This window comes from Eublepharis macularius, chromosome 4, assembly GCF_028583425.1.
Source record: "Eublepharis macularius isolate TG4126 chromosome 4, MPM_Emac_v1.0, whole genome shotgun sequence".
NCBI classification, from domain to species: Eukaryota; Metazoa; Chordata; class Lepidosauria; order Squamata; family Eublepharidae; genus Eublepharis; species Eublepharis macularius.
The window spans coordinates 184,653,206-184,668,717 of record NC_072793.1 but is presented as its reverse complement, the minus strand read 5'-3'; the positions used below and the strand labels follow the sequence as shown (position 1 = coordinate 184,668,717).

At 47.0% G+C, this 15,512-nt stretch overlaps 1 protein-coding gene and 1 pseudogene across 1 annotated transcript in view; both read left to right on the top strand.

Annotated features, from left to right (window-relative positions):
- The window catches only part of LOC129328021 (zinc finger protein 208-like), a 255,638-nt pseudogene that overhangs the window by 128,624 nt on the left and 111,502 nt on the right, over positions 1 to 15,512 (top strand).
- Positions 1 to 15,512, top strand: part of LOC129328489 (BOLA class I histocompatibility antigen, alpha chain BL3-7-like) — a 33,857-nt gene that overhangs the window by 17,166 nt on the left and 1,179 nt on the right. The window contains exon 3 of the mRNA XM_054977590.1: positions 13,054 to 13,329. Coding sequence (XP_054833565.1) covers positions 13,054 to 13,329 — 276 coding nt within the window. The remainder of the gene's footprint in view (positions 1 to 13,053; positions 13,330 to 15,512) is intronic.

Sequence of the window (15,512 nt, the reverse complement as noted above, 5' to 3'; positions counted from 1 at the left end):
GCAATGACAAACCACCTCTGTTCATCTTGTGCCTTGAGAAACTCATGAGGGGGCGTCATGAATTGGTTGGGCCTCGACAGCACTTTACACTCACACACGCAGTTCTCAGGGTCAATGGGGAGATGGTTTTGTGCTATACGGAAGGAGGTAACCTTGGTTTGTTTGGGCTGTCTGGACTTCAGAATCCTCAGGACAACTGCTAGAACATGTCTGCTTGCCGCATCTTGCTCTGTTCTTTGGTTATTGACTCTCAAAAGCAAAAATATTAGTGACATTAAGACCTTCAACAGCTTGAGAGTCTCCTTCTGTGGAAATCTCCTTCCCCTTTGGCATCAGCTGGCATGGTGCTCTCAAGGCACTGTGATCTTTGGTCAACTGCTACTGATACAAGTTCAAAGCATTTTCAGCACAGAAGTGTCTCCCCCTCAAAAATTATTCCTTAGGTATCCTGGCTCAAAGCAGCTCAAAACATCTCCTGAACATTTCATCCCTCCTCCCTGGGGGCCCGTTCCACAAAGTGGGAGCTGTAATGGAGATGGCACGGGCTCTAGTTGATGCCAGGACAACCTTCAGTGGTGGAGCAGCCAGCAGGGGGCAGCCTGAGGAGCGTAGCTGGTGCATGGGAATATATTAGAGGTGATTGTCCTTTAAATTTGTGGACGATGAAGGGCTTTAAAGGTCATAAATGGCACCTCGAAATGGATTGGCTGCCAGTGAAACAACTGGCAGCCAATGTAGCTGTTTTAAAATAGGCAAGATGCGTTCTCATTAGCTGGCCCATGAAAATAATTGGGGTGCTGCATTCTGATCAGTTGCAGTTTCCAGGTGGTCTTCAAGGGCAGACCATCATAAAACATACTACTCTAGCCTGACTGAGGGTGCCTTGCAACTGTAAAGGAATATGAAAAAAAAACCCCTTCATGACTAACATACCTTCCGCCACTAGAGGGCAGTATAGGATCATTTTTCATAAATGGGCTCTTTAAGGTTCTTATTTTCACCTTGAAAAACCATTTTTATTAAACTCCTGTTAAATGGAGACGACTTGACGGCATATAACACACACATACACAAACATTAGCAAAGCCACATATTACGTGTTTTCCTTACAAAGCTGCAATAACCTTGGCACTTATTTGCAAACAGTTATTTTGTTTAAAAATTCAACAAAGACTACTGTGAATTCATTTTTAAAGTATCTATGGAAACCAAGGTGGTGGTCATGATTAACAGACAACCCCAAAGAATTTTAGGTTTGGGGACATAGTCGAGGTTAACAGTCTTCATGCAGTCTTCCAAAACCTGGAAAAATTCATTCTCAATTTCTGAAATCCATTCTCTTGAAATCCGTATTTGATTACAAAATGGGGGCGGGGGGGGAGACACCACAGGCCCATCTGGAGGAAACTGGCCTGAATTAACACAGCATTCCCAGTAAGCCCAGTGCTGGGCAGAGAAGCCGTACTCTGAAGTAAGTTTCTACACACAAATGCAAAAGAATTAAAGTTAGCTAAAATAGCAGTAGTTGTCTGATCTCCCCCAAGCAGGAGAAGTCTGCCACACACACACACACACACAGGTTGCTGCTCATAAATTTTGGAAGAGCGAGATAGCGAGGGAGCCAGAGAGGCGGAAGAGGAGGAAACTCTGGCGAGGGCAGCTGCTCTCTCCACCCGGCTTTCCTGAGCCACCAGCATCTTGGCAGGGCTGAGGGATAGGGTGGGGGTCTTTGGGTGGGTCCAAAGACTCACCTGCAGTCAGCAAGAAGCAGCCTCTTTGGCTGAGGAACTTGGAAGAACTTCCAGTACGCCCCCTCCCCTTCTCATGCCGCCCTTCCTCCGATAACACACACACACCCATTCTAATTGCACAATTTTGCCTCTTAGCTCTTCAGCACCCCTTTCCTAGGTCAGTGATGTGGTACCATTTTTTTTGCGTTTGCTGCTGAGACACGGCAAGATTTAATGGGGGAGATAGCGCTCAATTCAGGGCCACGCAGGGCCTCCATTTCAATTCCACATCCAGCACCCAGTGAATGAGCATGGCGGTGCTAAGAGCTCCTGGCAGAGATTCAACTGAAGCCTTTCGCTTAATGTTGATGCTGTTAAATTCTGCTGGCTGTGAAAACGTCGCCTGATTGCTCAGTAACCTCTCAGAGGCCGACCTGCTCCCTCCCTCAGGGATTCTGACCAATGAATGCACAGGCATTGAGAGGACCGACAAACCACTTTTTAAAAGTTTGAATGTTTAAATTTTAAATTGAAAGACGAAAGTAAACACATGTACACTTAGTTGCAGGAAGCCGTGTTGGTCTGTCCCAAAGTCCAAGAACAAAAGCCACGTAACACCTCATAACATTTGGCCCACTTCCTTCACCCCTGGTGTGTGACGTCTCCAAGGTCTCTTCATGATAATGCTCTGAAATGGCCCGTATGATGCGGCCTCCGTGACTTCCCCAGTCAGTGTTCCTAAAGGGTTTTTGCTGCCACTGACGGCTCTCTCGCCTTGACCCGCTTAGTTTAACCTAAAGAATAGGAAGGCTGAGTTCTATTTGCTAGAACAACAGAACAGCCAGGGCATGGGGGTGGCTGGGAGGTAAAAAGGGGGCATTTATTCCAAATGAAACAGGTGTTTTATTTAAACAGAGTTTACTTAGAAGTACCTTAGGGTGATTCAAAAGAATGGTTTCATTAAGACTCCTCGTTTCCTGGTTGCAATAGAGTTACGGGTCTACTTCCAATTTTTCTCAACACACATTTAGTGCAATCCTAAGCAAAGTTACTCCAATCTGAGCCTCTGGATTTCAGTGGGCTCAGACTGGAGTAACTCTGTTTAGGATTGGACTGTCTGTCACAAAGTCTTATTTCCCCCATTTGCCACTCGGGTTAATGCCCTCCACAAAGAAGAACACACAGACGTCTTCCCTCGGCCTCCAGCACCTTCCTTCTGACCCCAAACCCAGTTCCTTCGCCCCACCCCTACCCCCAGGGTGCAGCTACCATGCAGTCATATCACACTTCTCTCAGCCATCCAGCCCCCCCACGTTCTTACCTTACAAGCACCCATTTTAAACCATAAGAAACATGCATTCCAAACCCCTCAGTAATTTGCAAAAATAAAACACAACGTATTTACATAGCTAAACATTATACACCCTTTAAGTCCAACATTGAACAACACAAAACAGTGCAAGTTTTGGGGAGTCTGCTGAAACTGTTCATCTGGCTGGATGTTAAAAATAAAAAATGAGGATGGGGGAGAGGAGAGAGAGAGAGAGAGATTTCTGGCCATGATGGCAAGGTCTTTTGTGAGCATCCTGTGGAGAACACCAGGCAGGTTTGCGTAGATAAAATGGTGCCGTCCTCCATGTCAAAAAATTATCCTGACGAAGGTGGGTAACTCAGCTCACACTCACTGCTTGCAATAATTCATAAAGAGAACATGTTCAGAACAGTTTACCTTGCCCTTATTCAGGATAATTCCAGAGATTTGTTTAAACTGCAAACATCCCATCAATGTGCAGTAGAAGTAATAATGAGGGTTTCCTGAGAAAATATGAACTGAAAAACTTTCACGTGCCTAAATAAAAAGCGATCTGATTATAATAGAGTATTTATTTTGATCTGTTTAGTAAATAAAATTTAACAAGGGCCTCGTCTTAATTTTGTGTCCCACCAGCAACATACTGGAGCTGCAACCCTCGATAGGGTGGGGGGGGGGGCGGAGAGAACGTGTCTCAAATATGGCTGAAATGTTGTATTTAAAGAAATTCAGTTTTATGTGGAAGTTCTTTGATTGGAATAATTCTTGTAAAAATTTAAAGACTTTCCTGTATATACTTTCCCCTCAATGAATCTGGATTGTTATTAAAACGTGAAGATAATTCGTAGCAGGAAGCTGTGTTGGTTTAGAACAGCAAGATTAGAGTCCAGTGGCACCTTAAAGCACCAGACAAGATTTTCAGGATGTAAGCTTTCGAGAGTCAAAGCTCACCTCGTCTGATAAAGGAATCGTAGACTCTCGAAAACGTATACCCTGAAAAGCTGGTTGGCCTTTAAGATAGTACTGGACGTGACTTTTATTAAAACATGCATGTACTCTCACACAGTTCCCAGGACAATCACCTCAAAAACATGAATTACATCTTGTGTGAGTGCCCAGCATGCCTGATATTGTATAGGCAATGCACCCAACTGCAGTTATTAATTTTATGGGGGAAAATCAATCTTTAGAAACAGAAACAATTCTTCAGAACAGTAAAGCATAGGACATTTTTCTGCACCGTCTCTCTGACAAGATTTGAAAAACTGCTGACTACTTAAACCTTGTGCAGCCAGACAGCAGAGATACTGGCTTGGTTCAAATTTTGATTTAAGAAGTCGTGTAGAAGCCCTGCCAAAATATAAAGACAGGTGAAAGGAATATGGAATGCAATTAATTCCAGAAATAAGCATCTCTTTTAAAACGCTGTGGTTTGGCAGTTCTACCATAAACGACTAAAACCAGTGTTGTCATGTTCACATCTTCAACAACCATCTTCTGTGATTAAGTAGCTTTTCCTTACTTTATGCAGAATGTATAAATGTAAAGGCAGCAGAAAGGAAATAAAAGTCAGTCACCCTTCTTGGTTGAAGGAGGAGAGGCTCTTGCTGCTGGGTGAAACCAGGGTGCCTGGGCCCTAAGTGTGGAGGGCCTGGGAGGCAGCAGAAAGGAAATAAAAGCTGAACCTTCCCTCAGACCACCACCACCCTTAAGGTAGAGCAGGGAACAGAGTGGTAGGGAAAGCAGACGGCGGTTCTCTTCAGTTTGATTTTCTGCCCTGTGAGTTCTGAACAGGGGGGTCTACCCCTATGTGTTGTGCCTTTACCTGCTTTGTGTATAGTGCTCTGTATATAGTTAATAACTTATACTTTTTTTGGAATATAAAGGACCTTGTGGTGCTCTGACTACGTAAGCTTCCCCACTTGGCACGCTACAGGAAAGGAGGGAGCCCAGGAGAACCTGATCAGGCCAGACCTTGGTGGGTTGCCAATTCATCAGGGCCCACCCAAAGATTGGGGAATTCACTTCCCAGTAAGGAACCTCAGCCAGAGGGGTCTCACTGCCCCTCAGTCAGGCGGTGTACAATTCAGTGAGGGGTGGCAGCGACGAAGAAGGTGAGCCACGCCCACCAGGGACGGTGGGAGGCGGATAGCAGGGCTAGCAGGCCATTGACGGCAGCTCAGTTGCCCGGACTGAGAGCCAGCGCCCATTTCGCCACATCATCCTTGGGGGAAAGGCTGCTGCCAGGAGGAAAGCACGGGGTCCCAAATGAAACAAAAAAGAGCCTGGACCCCACAGCCAGCACCCAGGGCAGGAGAGCAGAGCCTCGCTCAGGCTAACAGAAGGGGTGAAATCCAAGAGGCGAGGCCCCAAGGCCGCTGGACCCCAAAAGGCACCTGAGCCTCCTGACCTTTTATGCTTTTCACTTGAGCAGAGGCGTGGTCAGAGTGGTACCCCGTCTCTTGGAGGAGAGGACAGAGGCAATTTCTTGTTGGTGATTTCATCCCCAGAGGGACAAAAAGGCGATGCTTGTAGCATCTTCTAGTATCTCAGACCAGTATGCCAGAAACAGCGCTTCTGCCTTGGCCAGCTTGCTTATTATTATTACCCTAATGGTAGAGGGGGAATTTGAACCTGGAGCTCCCAGAGCCCAGTGTGACACTAACCACTACACCACACTGGCTCCCTCAAGACTGCCATAGCAGTGCCGTGTCAGACGTTCTTGTTTTTCAGATTTGCTCTCGTCTCGGCTTCTGGGCCGCTCTGATTTCTCAGCACGGAGCCAGGAAATGACTATCGTCAGGGTGGGGGTTCAAGGAAGGGCACCCCCGTATAACAGAATGGTACAGTTCTCAGGGCCCTGACCTGGATGGCCCAGGTTAACCTCATCTTGTCAGATCTGCAAAGCTAAACAGGGCCAGCCATGGTTAGTGTTTGTATGGGAAACCACCAAGGAAGTTCAGGGTTGCTGTGCAGAGGCAAGCAATGACAAACCACCTCTGTTCATCTTGTGCCTTGAGAAACTCATGAGGGGGCGTCATGAATTGGTTGGGCCTCGACAGCACTTTACACTCACACACGCAGTTCTCAGGGTCAATGGGGAGATGGTTTTGTGCTATACGGAAGGAGGTAACCTTGGTTTGTTTGGGCTGTCTGGACTTCAGAATCCTCAGGACAACTGCTAGAACATGTCTGCTTGCCGCATCTTGCTCTGTTCTTTGGTTATTGACACTCAAAAGCAAAAATATTAGTGACATTAAGACCTTCATCAGCTTGAGAGTCTCCTTCTGTGGAACTCCTTCCCCTTTGGCATCAGCTGGCACGCTGCACTCAAGGTACTCAAAGCATTTTCAGCACAGAAGTATCTCCCCCTCAAAAATTATTCCTTAGGTTATTCATTAATTAAAATACTCCTGGCTCAAAGCAGCTCAAAACATCTCCTGAACATTTCATCCCTCCTCCCTGGGGGCCCGTTCCAAAAAGTGGGAGGTATAACGGAGATGACACAGGCTCTAGTTGATGCCAGGACAACCTTTAGTGGTGGAGCAGCCAGCAGGGGGCAGCTCAAGGAGCATAGGTGGTGCATGGGAATATTTTAGAGGTGATTGTCCTTTAAATTTGTGGACCATGAAGGGCTTTAAAGGTCATAAATGGAACCTTGAAATGGATTGGCTGCCAGTGAAACAACTGAATGTAGCTGTTTTAAAATAGGCAAGATACGTTCTCATTAGCTGGCCCATGAAAATAATTGGGGTGCTGCATTCTGATCAGTTGCAGTTTCCAGGTGGTCTTCAAGGGCAGACCATCATAAAACATACTACTCTAGCCTGACTGAGGGTGCCTTGCAACTGTAAAGGAATATGAAAAAAAAACCTTCATGACTAACATACCTTCCGCCACCAGAGGGCAGTATAGGATCATTTTTCATAAATGGGAGCTTTAAGGTTCTTATTTTCACCTTGAAAAACCATTTTTATTAATCTCCTGTTAAATGGAGACGACTTGACAGCACATAACACACATATACACAAACATTAGCAAAGCCACATATTACGTGTTTTCCTTACAAAGCTGCAATAACCTTGGCACTTATTTGCAAACAGTTATTTTGTTTAAAAATTCAACAAAGACTACTGTGAATTCATTTTTAAAGTATCTATGGAAACCAAGGTGGTGGTCATGATTAACAGACAACCCCAAAGAATTTTAGGTTTGGGGACATAGTCGAGGTTAACAGTCTTCATGCAGTCTTCCAAAACCTGGAAAAACTCATTCTCAATTTTTGAAATCCATTCTCTTGAAATCCATATTTGATTAAAAAATGGGGGGGGGGGGGAGACACCACAGGCCCATCTGGAGGAAACTGGCCTGAATTAACACAGCGCGCGCGCGCGCACGCACACACACACAGAGAGAGAGAGAGGTTGCTGCTCATAAATTTTGGAAGAGCAAGATAGCGAGGGAGCCAGAGAGGCGGAAGAGGAGGAAACTCTGGCGAGGACAGCTGCTCTCTCCACCCGGCTTGCCTGTGCCACCAGCATCTTGGCAGGGCTGAGGGATAGGACGGGGGTCTTTGGGTGGGTCCAAAGACTCACCTGCAGTCAGCGAGGGGCAGCCTCTTTGGCTGGGGAACTTGGAAGAACTTCAGGTATGCCCCCTCCCCTTCTCATCCAGCCCTTCCTCCGATAACACCCCACCCCATTCTAATTGCACAATTTTGCCTCTTTGCTCTTCAGCACCCCTTTCCTAGGTCAGTGATGTGGTACCATTTTTTTTGTGTGTTTGCTGCCTGGCACTGCAAGATTTAATGGGGGAGATCGCGCTCAATTCAGGGCCACGCAGGACCTCCATTTTAATTCCACATCCAGCACTCAGTGAATGAGCATGGCGGTGCTAAAAGCTCCTGGCAGAGATTCAACTGAAGCCTTTCGCTTAATGTTGATGCTGTTAAACTCTGCTGGCCCTGAAAACGTCACCCCGTTGCTCAGTAAACCTCTCAGAGGCCGACCTGCTCCCTCCCTCAGGGATTCTGACCAATGAATGCACAGGCGTTGAGAGGACCGACAAACCACTTTTTCAAAGTGTGAATGTTTAAATTTAAAATTGAAAGACGAAAGTAAACACATGTACCATTATCCAGAGGAGTTAGCCGTGTTAGTCTACTGGACTCTTTTTGATTTTACATGTACCATTAGTTGCAGGAAGCCCTGTCGGTCTGTCCCAAAATCCAAGAACAAACGCCACGTAACACCTCATAACATTTGGCCCACTTCCTTCACCCCTGGTGTGTGACGTCTCCAAGGTCTCTTCATTATAATGCTCTGAAATGGCCCCTATGATGCGGCCTCCGTGACTTCCCCAGTCAGTGTTCCTAAAGGGTTTTTGCTTCCTCAAAGGCTCTCGCCTTGACCCGCTTAGTTTAACCTAAAGAATAGGAAGGCTTAGTTATATTTGGTAGAACAACAGAACGGTCAGTGCCTGGGGGTGGCTGGGAGGTAAAAAGGGGGCATTTAGTCCAAATGAAACAGGTGTTTTATTTAAACTGAGTTTACTTAGAAGTACCTTAGGGTGATTCAAAAGAATGGTTTCATTAAGACTCCTCATTTCCTGGTTGCAGTAGAGGTACAGGTCTACTTCCAATTTTTCTAAACACACATTTAGTGCAATCCTAAGCAAAGTTACTCCAATCTGAGCCTCTGGATTTCAGTGGGCTCAGACTGGAGTAACTCTGTTTAGGATTGCACTGTCAGTCACAAAGTCTTATTTCCCCCATTTGCCACTCGGGTTAATGCCCTCCACAAAGAAGAACACACAGACGCCTTCCCTTGGCCTCCAGCACCTTCCGTCTAACCCCAAACCCAGTTCCCTCACCCCCCCTGAGGTGGAGCTACCATGCAATCATATCACACTTCTCTTACCCATCCAGCGCCCCCCCCCTTTCTTACCTTCGAGGCACCCATTTTAAACCATAAGAAACATGCATTCCAAACCCCTCAGTAATTTGCAAAAATAAAACACAGCATATTTACATAGCTAAACATTATACACCCTTTAAGTCCAACTTGAACAACACAAAACAGTGCAGGTTTGGGGAGCCTGCTGAAACTGTTCATCTGCCTGGATGTTAAAAATAAAAAATGAGGATGAGGGAGAGAGAGAGAGAGAGAGATTTCTGGCCATGATGGCAAGGCCTTTTGTGAGCATCCTGTGGAGAACACCAAGCAGGTTTGCGTAGATAAAATGGTGCCTTCTTCCATGTCAAAAAATAATCTATCGGGATGAATGTGGGTAACTCAGCTCACACTCACTGCTTGCAATAATTCATAAAGAGAACGTGTTCAGAACAGTTTATCTTGCCCTTATTCAGGATAATTCCAGAGATTTGTTTAAACTGCAAACATCCCATCAGTGTGCAGTAGAAGTAATAATGAGGGTTTCCTGAGAAAATATGAACTGAAAAACTTTCACGTGCCTAAATAAAAAGCGATCTGATTATAATACAGTATTTATTTTGACCTGTTTAGTAAATAAAATTTAACAAGGGCCTCGTCTTAATTTCGTGTCCCACCAGCAACATACTGGAGCTGCAACCCTCGATAGGGTGGGGTGGGGGCGGAGAGAACGTGTCTCAAATATGGCTGAAATGTTATATTTAAAGAAACTCAGTTTTATGTGGAAGTTTTTTGATTGGAATAATTCTTGTAAAAATTTAAAGACTTTCCTGTATATACTTTCCCCTCAATGAATCTGGATTGTTATTAAAACGTGAAGATAATTCGTAGCAGGAAGCTGTGTTGGTTTAGAACAGCAAGATTAGAGTCCAGCGGCACCTTAAAGCACCAGACAAGATTTTCAGGATGTAAGGTTTCGAGAGTCAAAGCTCACCTCGTCTGATAAAGGAATCGTAGACTCTCGAAAACGTATACCCTGAAAAGCTGGCTGGCCTTTAAGATAGTACTGGATGTGACTCTTATTAAAACATGCATGTACTCTCACACAGTTCCCAGGACAATCACCTCAAAAACATGAATTACAGCTTGTGAGAGTGCCCAGCATGCCTGATATTGTATAGGCAATGCAGCCAACTGCAGTTATTAATTTTATGGAGGGGAAATCAATCTTTAGAAACAGAAACAATTCTGCAGAACAGTAAAGCATAGGACATTTTTCTGCACCGTCTCTCTGACAAGATTTGAAAAACTGCTGACTACTTAAACCTTGTGCAGCCAGACAGCAGAGATACTGGCTTGGTTCAAATTTAAGAAGTCGTGTAGAAGCCCTGCCAAAATATAAAGACGGGTGAAAGGAATATGGAATGCAATTAATTCCAGAAATAAGCATTGCTTTCAAAGCGCAGTTCTACCATAAATAACTAAAACCAGTGTTGCCATGTTCACATCTCCAACAACCACCTTCTGTGTTTAAGTAGCTTTTCCTTACTTTATGCAGAATTAAGCCCAGATGTAAAATATGTGGAAATTTTGAATCCCGGGCGGGGGGGGAGCCTTCCCTCCATTTTTCCCAGAAAAAGATGGAAACTCTGGAGGAAATCAGATTATATGCAATACTTTTTTCCTATCCAACATAAACTTCTTTTACTGATTTAACAACACAAAATGCATCATTTATACACTTGGTTGCCATATAAAATTATATTATTTGGCTTATTTATGGAATTTAAAAATGCCAGTATCTTCATTTTCTACAAGAAAAATTGCAAGTATATTCAGTACTCGAGAAAGAATTGCAAACTGCGGCCCTCTGTGCCACCATAGCACATGGACCTTAACTTTCGCCATCTGAGAGGTAAGAAAAAGTTGAAGGGTAGAAAATAAATTCTGTAGTAAACAAAAGAAAGCTTCTAATTTGGACAGAAATTTAGCGTCACAATAGGAAAGGACTGCCAGCTTATTTGAATATTAAGCTAAACTTTATAATACTAGAAGCACTGAACTCTTACTATTAAACACATTATTGCATATTAATTGTTACCAAATTTATATGTCAACAAAAAAATCTTGAAAATGTTGTATATGTCTACAAGTATAGTATTTGTTTCAGTGCTTCTCCAAATTTCCCAGTTTTTCTGCCAGAGAAATTAAAAAATCCTCAATACATTTTCATGTTACCTATTTTGAGTATGAAAAACGTTGCCTGAAGAGGCATTTTACTCAATTGAAAAGAGAAAATCTCTTGTAGGATTTTTTTCTCCCCAGTGTTCTGATGGAAAAATTGGGGGAGGGGGAAACCCTTAAAAAAACAGGCTCCCCCCCTGAATTTCCCCCAGGCCTTCACAACTTTACCCCAGCAACTTTTCTTTTATATTGCTGCTTGGCATGGGATTATAGTGGGACCATGTGGAAAATGTCTTGCTTTTGCTTGCACAAATTTCTACCCCTACCCCCGCCCCCAATTTGGTAGGGGGGGGGCGTAGAAATTGTTTAAATTGAGTAAAAACTGAGAGCAGTCTTTTTTCTGGTTTTAATTGCCTCATTAAACAGAAGCAGTGCTTCCAGAATGCGGTCTCGTTAGTTCCCCAACAGAAGTTTCTTGGGGGTGAAGCCATTATTATTTTGATGATTTATTTTACTTTTAATCGGTAACCAAACATCAAGATTTTGTCATTTTGAATGTAAGCCCCCAAGGCCAAATCTGATCTAAGGCTGTGCTTGAATTCCTGCAGAAGATTTCCCATTCTGAAGAACGGAAGGCGGCCTGTCAGCAGGCACCTAGGACTGTTTTCTGAATTTCTCCTTTTGATTCAAAGCAAGAGAGGGTTTGGTCGTTTTGCATCCAAGCGGGCTTCTGTATTTCTTGGTGGAGTCCCTTGGGAGGCCATTTATCCCCCCCTCCCCCCAATAAATTGCAACCCTTCAGAGGTTTCTGGGGCTCTTCGCTGAACGGCTGCAGCCAAAGAAGTCTGGGAGGAGGAGGCCATTTCTGAAGCCCCTCCTGGGTTTCCCTCCCAAGTGGGAAACAATTTTCAGCATCAGCTTAGAAAGAAATTCCCGAGATTCGTTGCCAGCAATAAGGCGCCATTCCTTGCTCCTGCTTCTAGTTTTTGCCCTTAATTTTTAGGCCTGTTTGATTAATGCGGCTTAAGGCTTGATTGTTCAGGTAGACTGTGCTGGGCCAGGCAGCAAGGAATGGCTACTCAGAAGCAAGCCCTGCAGAGTTCAGTGGGGCTTCTCAAGAGAAAAAAAGAAGAGGGGGGAGGCCTTAACTGAGGAATGGGGAGGGGTTGGGGTTGGGGAGTAAGACCGACGTTCAGTTTAAGGGCAAAGCCCTGGATCGTTTCCCATGCCAGTGATGGATGATTTGGAAGGGGGGGGGAGTGTCTGGCTGGTGGTTTTGGAAGATTTGGGGATTGCGGGGGGAGGGGCTTGGCTGTCTTTGATCTGGGCACAGAGTGGCCATTTTGCAATGAGGCAAGACCATGGAGGGGGGAGGCTGCCTTTGCACCTATAGCAACTTTGACGTCTTTCTGTCCCCTCCTTTTCCTTCTGGGGTAGGGGCACGGGGGAAGAAAAGCATCCCTTTGGGATAAGGGAGAAAAAGGGATCCACTGGGGGGGTACCCAAAGCAGGAGGGGGGGTTGCCTCATTCATGGACAGGCCCCAGCCTAATCCCCCCCATATCCTTTCTCATCTTAACAATCCCCGCCCTGTATGCGGAAGCTGCAATCAGTGGGAGTTTAAGGGGGAGAGATCTGTTCCTTCCCTCTCTCTCTGAGCAGAGCTTTTTCAGGGCTCCCCACCCCATCTGTTCTCTGCCAGCTCAAAAATCCCCTCCCCCACAATTGTTTTTCTGCTTCTCGGTCACTGTGGGGGGGGGGAATGAAGCTCCTGGGCCCCCTTTGGGAGGGGGGCTGCTGGGCTGCCCCTATGGGGCTGACAGGGTGGAGCCTCCCTTCCGACGCCGCTTTCCATCCAGTGGGGTGAGGGCCCCCCCCCTGCACAGACAAGAGCCCACCCAACACGCCCCCCTCCCTTCTGCATGTGTCTCTTCCAGGGCTCCACACCTGGCAGTGGATGTACGGCTGCGAGGTGGGGCCGGACGGGCGGCCCAGAGGGGGGTACTGGCAGTTTGGCTACGATGGGGAGGACTTCCTGACCCTCGACAAGGAGACTCTCACTTGGACAGCTCGTGTGCCTCAGGCCCTCATCACCAAGGAGAGGTGGGATAAAGGGCCTGAAGCCCAGCGCTTCACAGCCTACACCAAGGAGGAATGTGCGGAGTGGTTGCGGAGGTACCTGGACTATGGGAATGAGACCCTGCGGAGGACAGGTGAGGAGCCGGGCAGCGGGTAAGCTGAGGCGGGGCGGGGCGCTCCCCATGTGTTCAAAGATCTTTTCCAGGGCTCCCCCCTCTCCAAGATTTCTTTTAGGCTGAGCACTTAAAGATGTGGCTCCTTCTCTCCACCCCCCCCCCCCCGGAAAAGTGGTACAATCCTCTCCCACTACAGGACTGCCCCACTTCTACCCTGAGGCTGGATCATGCCCAAGAGCCAGGCAGGCCCTTGGAAGAATCTTTGCTGGGTGTGTGTGTGTGGGGGGGGAATATATCAGTGCTCCCCTCTCTTTATTAAAACAAGGTCTTGCTTATCTATGTTTCCCGCTGTGATTGATCACTCTCTCTGTCACTTTTTGATGTCCCAAAATTTGGCAGTTTGGGCTAAAGCGGCATTAGACAAGCCACTAAGAGTAAGGGCTGAGTGTCTTGGGGACGTGCAGAGTGCATTGTGTCTTGCAGAAAGCAGAGACATCTCTGGCCGCATATTTTTTCCCCAGGCTGGTTAGAACCACTGAGGTACTGCTGCAGTGTGTGTGCGTGTTGGGTTATTTTTGATAGCTTACTAAAATGAGTATTAAGCATTATGGTGGAACAACCCCACTGACCTTTGGGCACTGCTATGTCTTGCATCTGGTCGCTAGCAGCTCTCCAAGTTTCCATCTGACAACCTGCCACTCTCAGAGCCTCGCTACAAGTGACATCTTACACGCGAACGGCACTTGATCATTTTCGCAAGTCTTTCTGGGAATTGAAGTCCCTCTCCCCCACCCCTTTTCCTTCTGTTCCTTCCCCTCTCTGTTAGAATGCCTGCCTGAAGAGACGGAGAAAGCCTGCTTTTGCAAATCGCCCCTCCAGTCACAAGCCTGCTCTCAATGAGCTTTGGGGGTGGGCAGCTGCGACTTTCTCAGCTTTCTCCAGAGCATCTCCCCCGCAGAAAGACAATTAGCAAAGTTGCAGCTGCCCACCCCCAAAGATCATTGAGAGCAGGCTTGTGACTGGAGGAGCGATTTGCAAAAGCAGGCTTTCTCTGACTTTTAAGGCAGCCATTCTAACAGAGGGGAAGGACACTAGGACTTCACCAACATGTCAGCTTTCTCTAGAGCATCCCCCACCCCCAGCAAGACGATTTGCCAAAGCTGCTGTTGCCGTAGGCTTTCTCCGTCTCTTCAGGCAGCCATTCTAACAGAGGGGAAGGAACAGAAGGGAAAGGGGTGGGGGAGAGGGACTTTAGTTCCCAGAAAGACTTGCGAAAATGATCAAGTGCCGTTCGTGTGTAAGATGTCACTTGTAGCGAGGCTCTTAGCTTTCTGGACCTTGGAGGGGGTTTCTCTCCCTCTTTTGATTCACTACTGGCCTTTGTAGGAATTGCCTGCTGAGATAATCAGGACCCGCAGCTCCATTCCCTTTGGTTTGCCATTCAAAGGCCCAGCCTTGTGTCTGGTTGGGGGTGGGGGGGCTGCTCACTGCACTAGTGCACCACTGGGGGGACCTGCAGTTTGCCATGACTCCATCCCCTTCTCCAGCTGTTCAAGTGGTGGAAGTCTTTGTGGTAAAGAGAACAATGAACAGCATTAGAAATGATAAAGCATTTATTTAAAAGAAACTGTTCATAAGAATATTTTCAAGCACCAGCGGTGTAGCGTGTCTTAGTGCTGCCCAGGGGCAGGAGGTGGAGTCTTTGCCTCCATGCACACACGCGCTCTGGGCCCTACGCAATGACGTCACTTCTGTGATGTCATCGCGCAAGGGCATGCCCCCGCCCACCCAAGAGCGCTCTGCGGTTTGGGCAGCTTGCCTCACCATCCCTTACCTCTTCGCTGCAGCTGTGGGCAGGTAAGGGACAGGGAGGCAAGCACAGTCCGAACTGCGGGAGTGCTGTGGGGGGAAGCTGGGAGGCAGGGCTGCCTGCCCTTGCTGGACCTGAGCTGGCAGCAATGGTGTGGGTGGCAAAGAGATAAAGGGCGGGGGATGCGAGCGGCCCAAACCGCAGGAGTGGGGAGGGTCAGGAGATGAGCGGGGAGGCAGGCCGCCTGCCGCACCACCAGGGCACCCGGCTCACTGGGCACCGTGTTGGCGGCGGCAGCGAAGGGGCGAAGAGGCAAGCGGGGGCGCTCCTAGGGAGGCCGTGGACATGGCTCCCCCTCAAAATTTTGCACTTGGGGGGCCCTCCCCATGCT